Source organism: Lissotriton vulgaris, chromosome 5 (assembly GCF_964263255.1).
Source record: "Lissotriton vulgaris chromosome 5, aLisVul1.2, whole genome shotgun sequence".
Lineage (NCBI taxonomy): Eukaryota > Metazoa > Chordata > Amphibia > Caudata > Salamandridae > Lissotriton > Lissotriton vulgaris.
Window position 1 is genome coordinate 598,139,273 of NC_141693.1, and position 20,646 is coordinate 598,159,918.

General features: G+C 43.9%; 1 protein-coding gene across 1 annotated transcript in view; it reads left to right on the top strand.

Moving 5' to 3' along the window:
- The first annotated feature begins 631 nt into the window (after window positions 1-631).
- The window catches only part of LOC147711300 (SPARC-like protein 1), a 703,822-nt gene continuing 683,807 nt past the window's right edge, over window positions 632-20,646 (top strand). The window contains exon 1 of the mRNA XM_086920139.1: window positions 632-690. Coding sequence (XP_086776265.1) covers window positions 681-690 — 10 coding nt within the window. The 5' untranslated portion in view covers window positions 632-680. The remainder of the gene's footprint in view (window positions 691-20,646) is intronic.

A 20,646-nucleotide genomic window follows, 5' to 3' on the forward strand; every position in this document is an offset into this window, starting at 1 on the left:
AGGTAAGGAGGTGATGAGATAGAATAGTAAATATATACTGCCATATGAACCCTTATCTTTACAACATGGAAGTCGATATTTGCCATCACCGCAGTGCAGTAGTACATACAACCTGGGCCATCTCTGGTAAACAATGATACTTCCCTGTGACTACTGAGTGCCACAGACCTAGAGAAAAGGCCTCAGGCGCGGTTTATCAGTGTGGAAGTCAAGTTACCATTTATAATACAAGACCTCGTTTGAGGATTCATGAGAAAGATGGCACTTTCAGGCATAGGCAGTGTGGAAAAAAAGCAAACTTTTAAGGAAAGTGTTTGTTCTTTGCGCGGGTACTTTTTATGTCTGATCTTTTACGGGGTTGTCAGATTTTCTTCTATTAAATTAACCTAAAACATCACCTCTCTGTTAAAGATATTAAGCCAATGTGCTATGATTTAAAGCATCGAATAAAACGGTGACTCCTCACAAATCACTGCTCCTCCTGTCGCTGGACCTGTGGATGCAGCCGCCGAAAGCCAAGGTAAAACATGGGAGTTCTGGCCAGTATGCGCGACTGCTGGCAGGGCTCCAGGCTCCAGCCTCCCGCCTCATAATCCTGAGTATCTCCATGTGCGCGTCTTCACGTGAGGAACGCGAGACGGGAAGCATCAGAGAAGAGGAGCGCTCCAGTGCACACACTCATGTACCGAGGTGAGTGAAACTATGCTATGGGACTCAAGCGAGAAACGAACCAAGGAGATTACTTGGGCAACTGAGTGAGTGATTTTAGTCCGTCAAATGCACATTACCACAAGTGGGCTATTGTTGACACATTGGTGTATTGCACAGAACAACTAGTGCACAGTGCGAATGCATTGCTCAGCCAAACCAGTCTGTTGTTAAAGTCGGTAACTGCGTCATCTTAATGTGACAAACAGTATGCCATGGGCCATAATGCAAGGAAAGAATTGGATAGTAAAGGTCAGCCATACCTGAGGTGTACTGGGCCCATTTAATCCCTGACCTGGTGTCACTGCACCTGCTGCACTCTACAGCTACGTCCCTGGGGATTAATATTGATCAATAATATTGTGCCGCTTTGCCTGAATTCCTTTGTAAGACCTTAAACAAGTTTCACTAAAGCAACCCGCCAAGGCTGATACGTTCAACATGTGGTAGGACTGTGTAAAATATGCACAATGTTATTAAGTAAGGCGATTAGCTGATTTTGCACTCTGTTGTATCTCCAAAGTGGCACTGAATGTGGTTTAAAACGCCTTGTTGTGAAGTTGAAAATTGCAGCTCCCTCGGTGATGAAGTGAACCTGCCTGGCATGTATGTATTCAAATATAGGGTTTACTGGTCAACTCTACCTCCGGATTGGCAAACCTAGAGTTCTTTCAGGGTAAACGTTTACGATGCCCCCCGATTAATGTTATTAGTTGCTTCATCATAGATGCGTAAACAGGTGTTCGCAATGGGGCAGTAAAACGGGCGATGTACGCCGGCGAGTTTACACATTCTGGACGTGTTTAACAAACGTGGCTTTTTTTCCTTGAGGAAAGAAAATGATCGAATTATATAGCAGTTTCTTTCCAATACAATTAATTATCTACAACATAACCCAGCTATGCTTCTCTACCTAGCCTCTGTTTAACTCGCTATGTTATTCAATGTCATACATTATTTGTAAAGTGCTTAACATGTTTTGAGGTGCGTCAACGCGCTGAGGTAAAGTGCCCATTCTCTCATATTTTGCATCATTTTGTTATGTATCTCTACATTATAGTTTTAATACACCTAAACAACAGCACCGATATTACAGAACTAACGGTCTATGGCAATGGAACAATACTGTGAGCAGATGTGAATACCCTTGGCATGTGTGTTTGATATGCGGGCTTTGATTGTGCAGCCAACATATTGATGCAGTGCTCATGCTGGAGCATTTTTTGGCATGAGAAAGAGCCCAGGTGATTCTTCTTATATTTTGCAATCACCATACAAAGACGATTAGGCAAAGAGGTTGGGCAGGTTGCTGCCAAATATGGAGGAAAACCAGCAAACTCTCACAGCCAGGCCTTCTGTTTTTTATCTCCAGGTATTGATGTGTAAGCATTGTATCTGTGGTTAGTTTTTCTGGAAGATATAAAATACTTCTAATACTACTACTGCTAACATCTTAGAGCCAAGACAGACCCTTAGCACGGCTCTCCCTGTTCATTTGTTGGCTCACACGCCTCTACAACAGGACCGTGTGTAGGAGTTATTCAAGTTCCCACTCTCCACCCGGGTAGCAATATCTTGATTTTTTGGGATTGTTGCCGATTTCAACGAGTCTCAGAAGGATTGCTATTCCGACTTCTCGTTTTTATACGGCGGAATTGGGCATCAGCGGCCCTAAGAAGTGTTTGCGATTCCTAAATTGCGAAAATTAAGGAATCGCAGTTTAGGAATCTCAAATTCCTATGCATCAAAAAATCACAATTTTTTTGCGATTCCCTAATTTTCCTTATTTGCGATTCTTTAATAGCAAATAAGGAAACGCTTTACATTGATTCGTATGGGCCTAGAGGCCCGTAGGAATCAATGGGAAGGCATTCTCATTTTGCGAATTCGCAATTAAGGAATCGCAAAATGAAAATGCAATTTCAAGGGGGCAGGGGGGGGTTCAAAGGAACCCCCCCTGCACCCCTGGAATGTCATGTAAGTACATTTTACTCACACACATGTCCCAGGGCATGTGTGTGTGTAAAATGTAAGTTTCAAAAATGCATTTATTTGCATTTTTTAAACTTTTTGCAAATTACCATAAAGGTGTACTTTATCGTAATTTTTCCCTTTAAAATTGCGAATTCGCAAAAAAAAATCATGCATAGCATTTAAGAAATCACAAAATTTGCGATTTCTTAAATGCTATTGCAATTTGAGAAATCGCAAAAAATTGCGATTTCTTAAATTGCGAGAAATGGGAAATGGATGATGCATCCCAAAAAGTGATTTTGGAATCGCAAACGGCCGAATTTTGCGATTCGCACCGTTTGCGATTCCAAAATCGCTTGATGCATGTGCCCGTTAGTCTCTTCTCGACTGTACCGTAGCGCGGAGACACACTGGTCTAGTGTAACCAAGCGCTTTACAAACGTGAATATTATTATTATTATTATTATTATTATTATAAGAAGTTGTTTAAAGTTACCTGTGGATTTCTTTTGTATAAAATGAAAAAACAACACTCAAATAATTTATTTTCCCAGGTACTGAAATCTGTTCGAAAGGAGGGCCTGATCTTGAGTCTGGTTGTCCACAGACCGCCAGACTCACAGTGGCACCGAGGTCTTCTGACCACCCTATTACAACTAGGGTGGTCGGACTGCCATTACATTGCCGGTGCCGCTAGGGATCAGAGATCCCTGGCGGTCCTATTGCGGTCTGAGGGCTGCAATATGCTTCGTGGTGCCCTGAAGCATACCACAACTTTCCCCACTGCCAGCGGTCTCATGGAAGTTCTTCCTCCATGAAACTGCTGGTGGAGAGGAAAGAAAGGCCCCTTATTGCCGCTGTGCATGGTGGTGCATGCAGTGGGGCAAATGTTGTGCCTCCCTGCAAGACATGGTGCAATCTTTCCCATGCAGGAACATGCACTGGCAGTTCTGCAGCAGTGCAGTTTAAGGCTCCCTATGAGCCTTAAACTGCATTGCTGCGGGACTGCCACACCGCCCGCTCGACCACAAAAAGACTTGCAATCTGGCAGTTAGTTTTGGTGGTGCAGAAGTGTGGCAGTGGCATGCCGCCCACTCCTGCACTGCCAAAACTCATTATCAGGCAAATGGGGCACATGCATCAAGCTAATTACCGGTCGCAAAGGGGACGATTTGCAAGATCAGCCCCTTTGTGACCTGTAATTAGCCTTTTGAGATGCATCAAGCCCAAAGCCATTCGCAAAATAGGTATTCGCAAAGTTTTCGATTACCTATTTTGCAAATGAAGTTAGGGAATCCCAATTTGAGATTCTCTGAATGCAATGCAATAGGCATTCACAGAATGTGACTTTGCATTATTAAATCGCAAATTAACATCAACTTCATGATGATTTTAATTTGCAATTCCTTAGAAAAATGCACAAAATTGCATTTTCTAAGTGCCATGTGGCGGGTGGGGCACACACATGCCATTGTGGCATGCGTTTGCCCCACATGTGCACACATGCCAATTTTGAGGGTGCATCAGGGTGGCCTTTTGGCCCCCTAGCACCCTTGAATTTGCATGCGTAATTTGCAAATACCGTTTTGGCAATCGAAATTTGCGAATGGTTTCTCATTCAATCCTATGGGCCTCTAGGCCCATAGGAATGAATGGGAAGTCATTCTCTATTAGCGAATCACAATTAGCGATTTGTTAATAGGGAATGTGTAGGAATCGCAATTTATTTAGCGATTCTTACATGCATAAGGAATTGCAATTCCTAAATAGCGATTCCTTAATAATCACTATTAAGGAATCGTAATTCCTTATGGTGATGCATGTGCCCCAAAGTCTTTTGTATTTAACTGACTGCCATTGCCTGCTCTCCACCCATGAGCCCAAACGCAGTGATTACTGTGAATGTCTTGTTTTCAGAAGCCAGCCAGTAACATGGGCATAACTTCTTGTTTGCTGGTGTCCGTCAGCCCAGGGCGAATGGCATACTCTCCATTTACAAAAGTGAGCATGCGCATTGCTTTGCTATTCAGTGCACGTAATGAGGCCTTCACAGTGCCCCCGCAGGTGCTTCAGTAGAATCTTCTGCTTGTAGTTTAACCCTTGCAGCTGAGGGAATAGGACGGAGCGAACAGTAAGCTCACAAAGCTGTAAGAGCTCCTTTGGCCCTGGTAGAAAGTGGTGCTGGAATATTTTTCAGACTGGTGTTGCTGACATCAATATTTCATCCCTGAACTCATAGGGAAATTGAAACATCTAAGCATCATGCAAAGAGCAAGTGTTGCAAATGAGTCACTCCCATTCAGCAGGAGAGTTGTAAGGGTGTAGCCTTTTAGGAGCACCCTGTTACAAATATATTACAGAAGCATGGTGTGATAGCCACAGTCATTTTCTGCTCGTTTCCCATCGACATGATCATGTAAGTTGCAAAGGCATACAATTTTACTGGTAAAACTCGCTGTGGGGAGGGTCACCTGCCCACCAAAAATGCGCGCACAATATATCTTGAAACTCTCAGGTTTCTTCACAAAGTTCAATTTTATTCAGTTCAACATTTGTAATCCAATCAAAGAACTTAATCCAGTTCAACGTTCAAATTCAACGTCATATGCAGGCATAATCATCATCTTATGGTGCAGTGGTCAATGCTGTTCACAGTTTTTTCAAAAATACCCAATGCATTTCGGGTCAACAAAGCAGGACCCTTCGTCAGGGGTCTGTGAAGAAATGAAACAGGACCTGATAACTTACTCCACTAAACAAGGTGTGTCAAAAAATATCAAAAATAAATACTATGTTCATGCCCAAAGTGAATTATGTGACAACCTTGCCGAAACTGATCGGGTGAATAAGTAGGTGCAAACTCATAAGGCAGTGATTTACTCTGTGAATCGCTTAAATGAACGCGACCCATGTGCTCGGGAGGGACGTGGTGCGGTGACTAGCATGCACACACCAATATGGTTAAATATGAGACATGCAGGATTACCACAATTTACAGGCGAACATCAATTTAAATTCATCACTACGACATGCTAGAAAAAACATAGTGCGATCAAAACAGCTCTAATTCAGTAAACATGAAATCAAAGTATTAATGGTATATTCTGATATGTTGATGAGGAACACATAATCAGTCTTAAGTCAATGTAAAGTTCAAGTGACATTATATTAAAGAAAACAAGAATATTCTATCCGATCATTTAACCCCATGGGAAGGGTAGAATTCAATTTTTTGATCCAGAAATATTTGGCTCTTAGTCTTTGTTTGACAGGATCCCTGTCAAGGTGCTGCGGTATGGTCTAAAAAACTATGAAGCGTAATTGAGAAATTTGGTGTCGTGCTTCATTCCAATGGATGGCTACTGTGGATTTTTTATTAGCAAGTCTTATATTACTCTTATGTTCCGTTATACATACTTTCAATTTACGTTCCGTTTGACCCACATATGTTTTGCCACAGGGGCATTGTATCATATAGATGCAATTGGTAGTGTCACAAGTACTTGTATGATATAATTCAATTTGGTGACCTTTTGTTGGATGTGTCAGTTTATTGCCAGTTATAACATTACTGCAATGAGTGCAATTTTGACATCTTAACATGCCTCGCCATTTTACATCCTCTTTTTTAGGTGCATTGAGAAGTTCTTTTAAATTTCTTGATCTTTGAAACACAAATGTGACTTTGTCATTATACAAACCGATGAGGTCAGGTTCTGATTGGATCAGTGGCCAGTGGTTATTAATGATTCGTTTTGTCCTACTCGATTCAGTAGAATATTTCAACACACACACAGTTTTTTGATCTTGATTTTTTGTTTTTTCTTTCAATAACAGTTCTCTGGATTGTGTTGAAACTTTTGCCAAAGATGAGTCAAGAATATCTTGTGGATAAACACGTTGATGGAATTTTTCCGTCTGTTCTTTCAAGTAGTCTTCTAAATCTGAATTATTGGTTGTAATCCTTTTCAATCTTATGTATTGTGAAGTGGGTAGATGCGTTTTAGGTGGCTCAGGATGAAAACTTTGAAATAGCAAAAATGAATTTCTATCTGTCTTCTTGGTGTAAACTTTGGTATTAATCTTGTTATTCTGCTTCAATATCTGCACATCCAGAAATGCTATAGTTTCTTTGTTGATGTTGTAAGTGAATTTTATACGCTCATTTACAGTGTTCAATATCATGATGTTTTCTTCCAATTTTTGTCGTGAGCCTTTCCAAATGAGGAAAATGTCATCAATAAACCTTTTGAAGACTATGAGGCCTTCAGTCCACATAGGGTTCTCCAGAATATGATCTGTTTCAAATTTACACATATATGTGTTGGCATAAGAGGGCGCCCCCCCAAAGCCCATTGATGTTCCATTACACTGATTGAAAATTTTTCCTTGCCACTCAAAATAACTGAAATATAATGCACATTGCATGAATTCCATGATGAATATTCTTTGAGTTTCTTCCAAATCGCTGTTCAAAAGACTCCATTCCAGGGCTTCAATGCCCTCATTGTGGGGAATCGACGTGTACAACGCAGTAACGTCAATAGTACATAACCAGTATGTCACATTATCTTCAAGTTCCACTGACTTGAGTACATTTAAAAATGCTGTGGTATCTTTAATATATGTTTTATTTTTCTGCACAATCGGTTGTAAAAACGTATCAACAAATTTCCCTATGGGTTCAGAGATGGACCCGCAGGCCGAAACTATGGGTCTGAAAGGAGGATTGATAGGATCTTTGTGCATTTTAGGCAACATATACAGTTGCGGTCTTCTTGGAAATTTCATAGTGAAAAATTTGTGAGTTCTGGAGTTGATCCACTTCATTTCTAATGCGTGATCTACAATTTTTTGGAGGATCGATTGATATTCGTTTGTCGGATCGGATTCCAAAGGTAAATAGATATTTTCATCAGAAACATGATCATTAACCATTTCAATGTAAAACTCTGTGTCAATTACGACAAGGGCTCGTCCCTTGTCGGCCTTCTGAAATGTCAAGCTTTTATCTCTACTTAGATTCTTAAGCGTATTCCATTCTTTCGCAGACAGGTTACTTTTCTTTGGTTTAGTGAAAGGAATACATTGCACTTCTGATAGTGCGGATCTTTCGAAAGCTTCAATAGTCCTATGTGAAAATGGTGCACAGAAGCTGCTTTTGGATCTGAAGTCTTTATCCCATGTATCTTCTTTTTCAGTGTCTTGAGTGTCTTTAAAGAAAAATCTTAACTTCAGATACCTGAAGAATTTGAAAAGAGCTATCTCTGCTTCCGCAAGGTTAGAACGAAATGTGGGAACGAATGTTGTGCCGTTATTAAGAAGTTTTTTTTGAGTTGTAGTAAGTGTTTTGGATGAAATGTTCATAATCAAGTCACTTTCGATAATTGACTTCTCGTCCTTTTGGCAATTTCCTCTTCGGTTTCTTAGACCCCTTCTTGTTCTAGTGGAGTAGGTGGGGCATTTGCTGCTGGGCTGATCTTTAAAAAAGACGGTTGTTGAGTGGTATCGTTGGTTGGCGGTTTTGCTATGACTTTACTTATTTGATTCACTGGTCGTCTAGATGAGATGATGTCAGAGTCGGAAACAACACTTTCTTGCGAGGAGGTGATGCCCGTTTTTTGTGATTGCTGCTTCGGTTGCCATTGCCTTTGATTATAAATCTCCGCCCACGGGTAAACCTCTTCAAGTTTATAGTCTAAAGTGTCTCTACGATATTATTTACGTACTTTTGGTTCGTTCACCTCTTTTGCGTATCGTTCCAATTTCATATTGATCTCTTCCAAACTTTTTTGTACATCCGAGATTTTATTGACTTCTGTTTGTATGATTTTAATTTCTTCCTCCAATTCTATTAATAGAAGTAAACACCTAGGCTAGCAATGACCCTCTGTTTTTGAACCCACAATATATGTGAGAAGAAAATGTTCCATAATCTTTATTGATCGTTCACAATCTGAACTTCAGCTGCATTATTTAAGTGCCTTCTCGGGGCTGAAGGGGCTGTTGTAATTTGGCCCATTCCCACCTCTGGGCCCCATTGCATTGCACCTGCTTCACCACTGGTAGCTACTCTCCTGGGGGCGAGGACAGCACATTGATCTCACCCAAAGAAAGAGCTGGTATGTCTGAAGAGAACCTGCAGAGGGTGGTGCTGCATTCTCTGACCCTACAGAGGCTGCTTTGAGACCACAGAGGGATTATGTCACCCCAGCAACCTTGCTGACCTTGAAGATTATACAGAGATTGCGAATTGCCACCCAGAGCCCTTGTCACATGTGAGGACTATGCAGAGACCTTAAAGCCCACCACTGCAGCCTCAAAGGTAAGAGACAACCCCCACAGTGACCCACCCACCTTGCCTGTCTGGGTACACAGAGAGAGAACATGCACAGGAGCCACCTGAAAAAGCACAGTACATACATGACTGCTTAGCTGCCTTCTGCAAACTTCATCTGGAAGGGGGTTCAAATTATATGGGTTTAATTTCCTACTAAGTGAGTACATAATGGCTTGTCCACTCATCTTTCTGTTACATGTTCTAGTAAAGACTCTTGGACTTCATTCTTATTCCTCTATTTGGGCATGAAGTTGTGGGTTCTTTAACTGTAGGAAATTGGGTTACTGGTTGAGAGGGGTGACACCCTGCTCAAACAACAACCACAATTCTTGTCAGGGTGAAACACAAACAAACCCCAAATTGACCTGTGCTTCCCTCTCTGCTAGCTTGACACAAAGTAGTCAGGCTTAACTTAGAGGTAATGTGTAAAATATGTATGCAACATTTCTAACAGTAAAAAAGTGAAAACACAACATAAGAAAAATCCCACACCAATTCAAAAAATAGAGCAAAATGTAATACGTTATTTGACACTAAATGATAAAAATCCAAGCAGAAGAACCTGGTAGATGCAGTTTTAAAGATTAGGGTAAAAATAGTGTCTACAAGCACAAAGCACCAACTGTGGTTATCTGTTAGTGTTGGACCAAGACTGAGTCACAAGCTCAAGCCGTCCATGACGGAACACGGGCTAGATATTGTGACCATGTTAGGCTTTTTGAACAAAGTACCTTAAATCCTTTGTTTTAAGATGCCCTGTTGGGAATGTGTTGTGCAGCACCACTTCCAAAGAGCTGAGGGGCTGCAATGTGAAGTACTGGATTGAGGATGTGTTACGCAGTGGTGGTACATAGAGCTGCTAGGCTGCGATGCAATGCTCTATGTTAAGGATGTGTTGCACATCACCTTTTCAGAGGAGATGGAGGGCTGTGATGGGAGGTCCAGCATTGAGGATGGGCTTGTGGAGCACCTTCAGGCTCATGCACAATGGTCCAGGACTAGGATGGCACCACTTGGGGCAGGACTCACAGCAGACAGAGTCCAGGTGCAGATTTTATGATGGTTGGAGCCTTTTTGGTCCCTGAGGTTATGATCAGGAGGCGGGCCTACCTAACCTTTGGAGTCACTCTGGTGGTCCTGGTGGTCCTGGGTTCAAGATGTAGGTCCGGCCGTTCTCATTCAGCAAGCCGGACAGTAGAGCAGCAGGGCAGCAGAGTTGCAGTCCTTCTTCTGAGTCTTCCACAGGTCCAGATGTGAGGTGAAGAGTTAGATCTGAGTGTACACTACTTATAACTGGTGTGTACATTTAAGTGGGAGAAACCTCACCCTCAAGAGGTGTCTAAAATGTCCATCCTCCCTGCCCTGGCCTCCGCTTTTCTATGAGCACAACATACTAATGTGAAACCCTTTGCGAGTGTGCTGAGGCAGTCTTTATGATGTGCAAGTGGGGTAGGTGACAGCTCTGCCACCATCATGCCAGAGATTGCTCATCATACTAACAGCCATTCTCCCTTTGAGTCAATGGCTGCAGCAATATACAAAGGCAAACTGTCTGCTACACCTAGTCATGTGACCCAGGATACAAGGTGCTAGGACCAAATGGCTGGGACAAGAAAATCCTAACTTTCTAAAAGTGGAATTACTGAGGGTTTGAAATTACAATTCTTTAGAGACCAAACTCGATATCTCCACCTGCGCCCAATTGAAAGGTATCACTTATAAAATGTGATAAGGTAACCTAATGTTATTCTATGGGTGAGGTAGGCCTTACAATAGGGAAAACAAATGTGAGAGTTACTCATTACCAGAACATGTAAAAGTTCAAAATACATGTCTACCTTTTTACAGACACTGCACCTTGCCCTATGAGTTGTCTAGGGCTTACACTAGGGGTGACTTATATGTATCAAAAAAGAAGGTTGATGCCTGGTAAAAGGTTTATTTTGCGAGGTTGAAATGGCAGTTTAAAACTGCACACACAGGTTGCAATGGCAGGCCTGACACATGTTTAAAGGGCTACTTAAATGGGTGGCACAATGAATGCATCAGGCCCAGTAATAGCATTTAAGTTACAGGTCCTGGGTTCATGTAGTACCACATTACTAGGGACTTACTAGTAAATTAAATGTGCCACTTAGCTATAAGGCAATTTCTCTTTTTTAAAGGAGAGAGCGCACGCACTTTACAACTGATTATCATTGGTAATGTGCACATAGTGCTAAAGTTAACAAAACAAAGTCAGCAAAAACAGGAGGAGGGCTGGCCAAGTCCAACATCAACCCATACATATTTTGATAATAAGAATCATTATTATTAATATTAATTTTATTAGCCTAGATTTATAACACTACATACATCTTTACCGAAGTCAAAGTGCTTTACAATATTTGTGAAATAATTAATTTAAGGACCCTCCTTTGATGCTGTAGCTGGTGATCCATTCATCAGGTTCGGGAGTATTTTGAAATGTGGCTTTTTTCTGGGATGTAAACTAAGGCCTTCCACAGGTCTGACATAAAGACCATAATAACAGTGTACAACACACAGGAAGGCAGCGAGGTATATCTCAATTCTCTGGTAATGTTTCTTTAACACACATGGCTAAAATTCGGCCGAATTTTATGTTTCTGTTTAGGTATTTTGGAATATGCCATCTTCATGTAGATTTCAACCTCTCTGTGAAGAGTGCTCGCGATACGGAGCAATTTGAAAAATTCTGTATACCTATTGCCAAACTGCCCTCAAATAACCCACCCTCTTGGATAAAAAGGCAACAGAAAAGAAGCAGAATGGATTTATTGGTACAATCATGGTTTAAGTAGCCATATTTTCAATCCTGTTTCTTTGTCCATTATGCAAATAAGAACAAGGACAGGTGAAGTGTCAGTGCTTTCACATGAACGCATTTAGGGTTCACAAAGGTTTTGCAGGAGTACTACTGGAAACATTTGTCAGTTCATATAATTGGACATCTGTAGGGTAGCAAACCTACATGTGAAGATTTCCGATAATTTTTTGTGAATCAGGCAGACATGTTCATTTTTTAACATCAATAGCTTGTATGAATTACTGCTGATTTCAGAAGTATTCTTTTGTCTTTTCGTTGTTTGTTTTAGAGTGTATTATAAAATGTGTTGCAGCAGTTACAACGAATCCTAAAATTTAAAATAGTTTCAATTGTATCAAATGTAAATCAAAAAGAATGAAGGACTACATCTTCCTTAGTGACCTCAACTTCCACCTCAATGACCTCAACGATACCAACACCGCCAACTTCCTCGAACGCATGAACAATATCGGCCTCACCCAACTAGTCACCAGCCCCACATTTAACACAGGACATACACTTGACCCCTTCTTCATGGCCCGCGGCATAGTCACGTCAGCCATGTCATTGAACTCACCTGGACTGACCATGCCATCATCCACTTCATCATCACCAAACCCCCTGGCACTGCCCGAGCCACCCAGTGCCCCCCACTGCAGATGTGGTGAAGTGTCAGATAGCCAGTGGACTGACGCCCTCAACACTTCCCACCATGGCAACGCACCCAACTTAGACCAAGCTGTCAAGAACTTCACTGCCTTAATAACAGACTGGGTAGACAGATTCGCCCCATTGAGCCCAGAAAAGGCAAACGATCTATCAAACAGGCCAGATGATACACCATGGAGCTGAGAACTGCAAAACTGCACTGCAAGATTCTAGAAAGATAATGGTGTACAAACAAGTAAACTGCAAACAAAACCATCTGCAAGACAGCCCTCAACACTACAACCAGCTCCTGAAGGAGATGAAAAAAATGCCCTGGAGGACTGCATCAAAGCCAGCTCCAACCACAGCAAAGAACTCTCCAACATAATCAGAAAGTTCTCCAACCCTTCGTCATGGAAAATGTCATCATCCCGTCCCAGGAACTTTACGACACCCTGTCAGACTTCTTCCATGACAAGATATCCACTATCTACAAGAGCTTTGAACCCAAGCACACCTCTTTGAAACACTTCCGCCACTTCGCTCCCACAGAAGAAAGTCCCAACTGCATACTCATCACCTGGGACCAGCTTACTACACCGAACACCACAACAATCATGAACTCTGTCCACTCAGGGGCCCCATGGACCCCTGTCCTCACCACATTTTCAACTGTGGAAGCAAAAAGATCAGCAGCAAGCTCACCTCCCTCTTCAACGCTTCTATCACCACAGTCACCTTCTCGGAGGAATGGAAACATTCAGAAGTCAAACTGTTTCTCAAGAAACCATCCGCCGACCCCAGCAAACTCAAAAACATCTGTCCCATCTCTCTGCTCCCCTTCTCTGCCAAAGCCCTCGAAAAAGGCATCAATCCCCAACTCACTGAACACCTGGTGAACAACAATCTTCTGGACACCTCTCAGTCCTTATTCTGCATCAACCACAGTCCCGAAACTGCCCTACTCACTGCCACTGATGAAATCAGAACCCTCCTTGACCGGGGAGAAACGGCAGCCCTGATCCTCCTCAACCTTTTGGCAGTGTTTGACACCATATCTCACCACACCCTGATCAAAAGAATACATCACATCACAATCCAAGGAGACATCCTCAAGTGGATCACCTCTTTCTTCACAGGAAGAACCCAGAAAGTCTGGCTACCACCATTCACCTCTTAACCCCAGAACATTATCTGCGGTGTTCCTCAAGGCTCGTCCCTCAGCCCCACTCTAATCAATACCTACACAACCCCCTTGTCTAAAATCGTCAGAGACCATGGATTGAACATCATATCCTATGCAGACGGCACCCAGTTAATCATCTCGCTCTCATAAGACCCAACCACCACAAGAGCCAACTTCTAAAAGTGTATGACCAGTGAAATGGCCTGGATGAAAAACAACTGCCTAAAACTCAACACAGACAAAACAGAAGTGCTAATCTTTGGCCACAACACCTCGACATGGAATGACTCCTGGCGGCCCCCGGAACTAAGACCCCACACTCACCGACAGACCAGACTCATAATCTCTGCATTATCCTGGACAGCAAACTCACCATGACAACCCAGATCAACTCAGAAGAATCTGTCTGCTTCCTCACTCTAGGCATGCTCCAGAAAATCTTTAAATGGCTCCCTATCAACACCAGACTCACAGACACTCAAGCCCTAGTCACTAGCTGCCTGGACTATGGCAATGTACACTACACAAGAATCACCACTAACCTCTTGAACAGATGCAAACCCTTCAGAACTCTGCGGCCAGACTCATCCTCAACCTCTGCAAATTAACCCACATCATCCCTCACCTGAAGAGACTCCACTGGCTCCCCATTCAGAAGAGATGTCAATTCTAGATGCAGATTTACACCTGTAATGACCAGCACAACCAAAGGCCAGCCTACCTCAACCACGGCCTGAACTCCACCAACCCTCCAGACACCTGCAATCTGCCTCCCTCTCCCTCTCTCACAATCCCTGTGTCCGCCAAAGCAACAGAGGAGGATGCACCTTCTTCTACGTCACGGCTAAATCCTGGAACGTCCTCCTCCTGCACCTCAGGACCTGCACCTCTCTCCTGGAATTCTGGTAGTCACTTAAGACCTGGCCGGTCAACTGAACCCACCTAAAGCAGCACCTGGATACCTTCACTCGTGATTAGTCATGCTTTTTTATCACATAATTTTATTGATTTTAGAATGTATTACATATTGAAGCGGAGTATTATTCCATTTGCACATATAGTGTTCATAAACGTATATTATTTGAAGCAAAACATTTCTACATTTTGCATATTTGGTACTATAAACTGTGGTGTCATTAAGCTTATATCTAGGAATGTGAATTGCTGTGATTGATATTTTTAACAAATAACAATTTGAAGCTCTATGCTCAACTTATTTCCCCTCCCACCATTAATAAAAACATTCCCCATAAACTTTGATTTAAGTGGCTGGTGAGAGTAGTCCATTCCGCTGTTTGTGAGGATGAGCCGCTTTAGGCACAGGATGGAAGGGAGGGGGGAAGGGGGGTGGAAGAGGGAGGGGAAGATAGAGGGATGGAGGGTTAGGAGAAATGGAGGGGAGGGGATGGGGGAGTGAATAAAACAGGGGGAAGAATAACACAAGTGGCATTATTTCTACTCGTCACATTGCATTCAAGTGCACCAGCTTAACTTATATTATGGTTCAGAGCATCTCTGCATTCATTGTCAAAGAGATTTTTTTTTAATTGTTGCAGCAGTTGAGCCCAGTCCATTGATATTGGTTTCTTGCAAAATCCCCTATATTCCTTTCTCTGGAGAGCTTCTCCTTCTATCTTGGCCAATTGTATTACCTCCTCTTCCCAAGCTCCATTTCTTGGGGCTGTGTGAGACTTCCAACACTGTGTAAGCAGTCTTTTAGCCAATATTAGGGAGAGGTCTGTAAACCGGCACAAAACCTTTGCTTTCTGTGGTAAGGGGGATAATGTAGCAAGCATATCTCTATCGTAGACCACACAGATCTGTCTGTCAAATGTGATAAGCTGCCAGTGACTTCTCGTCACTACTCCTGTAAGGAGGGTCAGGACCATAACATATGAAACAGATCGTCTCCGGGCAGGTGGCAGCAAGGGCAATTAGTGGAGGCTAGTGGATACATTGTGTGGACCTTATACGGCCTCAGATATGCTCTGTGTAACAGGGCCAACTATATAAATTTGAATCGTACATTTCAGGATATGCGTTTAGGATATTCAAGGACTACTGCCCATTCCTTGTCTATGAGCGCACGCATAATATCCGCCTCCGTTTTTGGCAGAGAGACAAGAGCAAAACTTCCAAATGGCCTCTTAGTCCTCTGTAGAGCCATCTGACCAAATGGCTCCTGTGGCCCATTATATGTAGTGCCTGCAATAGCTGGAATGTTGAGGGCTCGCACTGTTTTACAAGCTAATATTGACTAACAAAATGTAATATGCTGGTGTGAGTCAGAAATAGTGTGTTAGGTACCCTATAAGTGTGTACCAATTCAGCATGGGGCATTAGATTTCTGTCAGTGAATAGGGAGCCCACAGTCGTAATTCCCCACGCCTCCCATGGCGCCAACCTGTGAACAGTTATAGGGCTGTGTGGTGTTGGGAGATCACATAAGGGTATGTTCAGGGGGTATGGAGTAGATGTGTTAGTGTATTTCAACGCAAGCTTCCAATAATGGAAAAAAGATAAAATTGATGCAGCGGAATAGACCAACAAGTAATGAAATATTTTGAAGGAAAATGTAATTAATCCCTCATATGGAACTTAATGTCCTCAGAAGTTCATCTTATTGCAAAATCACATACCGACACGTGATGCAAAGGTTTGTTCCTATATGTGTATTTGTTTTAATGCAGAAGCACATGAAATATCTGTACACAAATTCAATGAAGTAATACAGAAAATATTATCTACTGGCGGTCGCCAGTAGGTAGTTATAGTTAGGACCTATTATCCATAGGAAATCCGCAACATTTTATTTAGAATAACTTTGGCGCCGGTTGACGAATCTCCGGATCCTGCCGATGGAAAAAAAATGAAGCACGGGCTCCTGCGCTTCTTTGGTAATTGGCCCCTGGGGAGCCAAATCCCGAGGGCAATACTTATGTAAAGATGGGCCCAGTGGGGCCCCCAGCCCTGGAGACCACCACCGGGGCTTTATTTAATTATGTGCGAGGGGCTCTCAGGCCCCCAGAGCCCTGGGGACCGCGACCCCCGGGGCTTCTTTCAATTGTGTGGGGTGCTCTCAGGATCCCCCAGCCCTGGGGACCGCAACCCCTGGGGCTTCTTGAAATTAGGTGGGGGGCTATCAGGCCCCCCAGCTCTGGGGACCACCACCCCCGGGCTTCTAGAAATTAGGTGGGGGGCTCTCAGGCCCCCAGCCCCGGGGACCGCCACCCCTGGGGCTTCTTTAAATTAGTTGCAGGGGGTGCTTCCAGGCCCCCACAGCCCCGGGCACCCCAACTTCCAGGGCTTTTATAAAAGAATGGTGAGGCTCATGGCCCCTGCAGCCCCAGGGACCGCCACCCAGGGCTTTTTTTTTTATAAAATGCCCTGCGTGGGGGGGCTCAAGCCCCCCACACGCCCCGAGGACCGCCACCTCCCCAGGGTTCTAAATATGTAAATGGGAGGCCGTGAAGGCCCTGGGGACCGCCACCCCCCAGGGCAGGCTCCTGCAGTATCCTGGGGTGCCCACCCTCGGGACACTGTAGTTTGCTATTTGGGAGGGAGAGCAGGAAACCTGCTCTCTCTTCCAAATAGCAAAGCAAATTGCTTTTCCACATGGTGAGCAGCATGTTAGCAGCTCCCCGTGTGGAAAAGCAATGCCCGCTCCCGCAGGAGGCAGGGAGCCGGCGGGACCGTGGGGGGATTGGGTACCCCACCACAGTTCCCAGCGGAGTGGGCCAGCCCCGGGCGATGGGGTCCCCGGGGCTGTAAGTGGCCCGGGAGGGAGGCCACGCGGCCCCCCTCCCCAAATTAGAAAAAATAAAAACAACAAAGGCCCGCCCCAGGGATGGGGTCCCCGGGACCATATGGAGGGGGCAAGGCAGCCCCCCTCCCAAAAAATAAAATAAAAAAAGGCCATGCCCCAGAGGATGGGGTCCCTGGCGCTAAATAAGGCCTCAGGAGGGGGGCCACGCGGCCTCTTCCCAATTTTTTAATTTTTTAAAAACAAATTGGGGGCAGGCCCTGGGGATGAAGATGAGAAAAGAAGGGGGGTTATGCAGCCCCCTTCTTAAAAATGTTTAAAAAAAAAAAGAAATACCGGCATCGTGCCAGAGGCCACACCCCCTCCTTTCAGCACTCTGCAAACGTGCCCCCTGGTGCGTTTGCAGATGGGGAACAAATTCCCCTTGAATACTGGGGGTCGCGGAGGGCCAACTAGCCCACCAAGAACCACCAGTATGCGCCAGGGTGCTGTGTTGCAGAGAGGTATTCTATGGCCACACCTCTTTTTACACCTCTCTGCAAAGCAGCTCCGTGGCGCTTACTAGAGTTACCTCGTGGGTTAGTTGGCCCCAGGGAACCTCATGATTCAAGGTGAGTTAATCCCCCAACTTAAAATGCGTCACGCTGCACGTTTGCACAGTGGTGAAGGTAGGGGGTGGGGCCTGAGGTGATATGTGTGCAAACATGCCCTGTGGCGCGTTTTAAGCTGGAGAATAAATTCCTCTTCAATCTTGAGGGTCCCTGGGGGCCAACTAGCCCACCAGGTACCTCCAGTTTGCACAATGGTGAAGGAAGGGGGCGGGGTCTGAGGTGACATGTCTGCAAACACACCCTGTGGTGCGTTTTAGGTTGGGGAATTAATTCCTCTTCAATTTTGAGGGTCCCTTGGGGCCAACTAGCCCACCAGGTACCTCCGGTATGTGCCAGGGAGCTGCATTGCAGAGAGGTGTTCAGAGGCCACGCCCCTTTTTACATCTCTCTGCAATGCAGCTCTGTGGTGCTTACTCGAGGTACCTAGTGGGCTAGTTGGACCCTAGGGACCCTCAGGATTCAAGGGGAATTTATTTCCAAACTTAAAACGGACACAGGGCATGTTTACAGAGGGGCGAAGGGAGGGGACGGGGCCGGAGTTGACGTGTGCAAACACACCCTCTGGTGTGTTTTAAGTTGGGGAAATAATTCCCCTTCAATCCTGAGGGCCCCTGGGGGCCAACTAGCCCGCCAGGTGCTTCCAGTAAGCGCCATTGAGCCGTGTTGCAGAGAGGTGGTGCCAGCCGTGCCCCTTTTTACAACTCTTTGCAATGGCGCTTATTGGAGATACCTAGTAGGCTAATTTGCCCCCAAGGACCCTCAGGATTCAAGGGGACTTAATTTCCCAAATTAAAACGGACACAGGGCGCGTTTAAACAGTGGTGAAGGGAGGGGATGGTGTAGGAAAGTGGCTCTATATATAGTGGACCAAAGTAAAATCAGCCGAACTACGAATTCCGATTTACTCACAAGTTATCAGGAGAGACCTCAGTGCTGCATCTTTGAGCCCAGTACTGATTCTGAAAAGTAATTCTAACCATACTTACCAGTAATTTGAATTTCCTTCCATAGGCTAACATTGACTGGTTTCACTTGGAAATTCTTCTAAGTGTGGAGTTTTGGAACTTTAAAATATTCACCTAAAATCATCCGAACAACAAATTCCAATTAACTCACCTGTTATCATTAGAGAACCCAGTGCTGCATCTTTTAGCCCAGCACTGACCCTGAAAAGTAATTCTAAATGTACTTACCAGTAACTTTTATTTCCTTCCATAGGAATCAATTATCTGGTTTTCACCAGAAAAGTTTCTAAGTGTCTATTTTCACAAACCCCAAATATTCCTTAAAAATTGTATGACTTAGACACACTTCTTTCAACTGTTTACAGGAGATGCTCCAGTGCTGGATCTAGGATCCACCACTGAGTAAGAAAGTAATGATTACACTACTTACCTGCTAAGTGAATTTCATTATATTGGCTGACATTGATTGGTTTCACTTGGAAATTCTTCTAAATGTGGAGTTGTGGAACTTTAAAATATTCCTATAAAATCAGCCAAACTACAAATTCCGATTTACTCACATGTTATCAGGAGAGACCACAGTGCTGCATCTTTGAGCCCAGTACTGATCCTGAAAAGTAATTCTAACTGTGCTTACCAGCAACTTGTGGTTGGGTGGGAGGTGTATGGCTGTCCAAAGATATGTAAATAGTTGATTTAATAGTTAGGGTGGGCGTAGTTCGCGAAGTAGCGCTACGCGAAGCTACGCGGAGTGCACTTCGCACTACGCGAACTTCACGTAACACCACGCGAGCTGTGTAGTAGCATGTTCGCACTGTGCAAGATGTGTTTTCAATGATTGCACAGTGCGGACAAGCATCCGGCACTGTGCAATCATTAAAAATGGCATCTTGCACAGTGCAAGCTGTAGTTTTCTGCTGCTCGAGTAGATTATTACTCGAGCTGCAGCTTTCTCAACGCAAACTGGTAGTTTCTCATTGAGAGCGGTCGCGAGCATGCGCAACCACTCACAATGAGAAACCTTACCTTCCCGCATTGAGAATCTCGCTGGGATGTCATTTTGCTTGCTCGCGGTCGCGAACATGTCGTTCAGGACTGCGAACAAGCAAAAAATGAGCGTTGCACTACGCTATGCTGCACTACGCCTGTTCACACTGTGCTACGTGCAGCTCGCATAGTGCGAAGTTGCGCAAACTTCGCAAACTCCGCGAGCGTAGCGTAGTGCTTCGCCCAGGGTTATTTAATAGGTATATGAGGTTAAGACTGCACATGGAAACACTTGTTTGGATGAGTGAATCTCTTTATGGGTGTGGTGATGAGTAAATATAATTCCCAAAGATTCATGTCCAACAAAGTAGAAATATTAAAGGCAGTGTATGTGACAGTTGTTGTTTATAAATAAGTATACATAAGACTCAGTGATTGTATGAGTGACTGTTTCGAAAACTGTATACTTGTAATAGTGATTTTATAACACAGTATGAGTTACTATCTATATGAATAAATAAGGTGGTATTTGTATATGTGTGTAGCTTAGTAAATGTAAGTATGATCAATTGTTTGCATAAGTGAGTAGGATGACTGCATAAGTGAATAGGATGTGTGCTGGCGTGTAATGTCGATG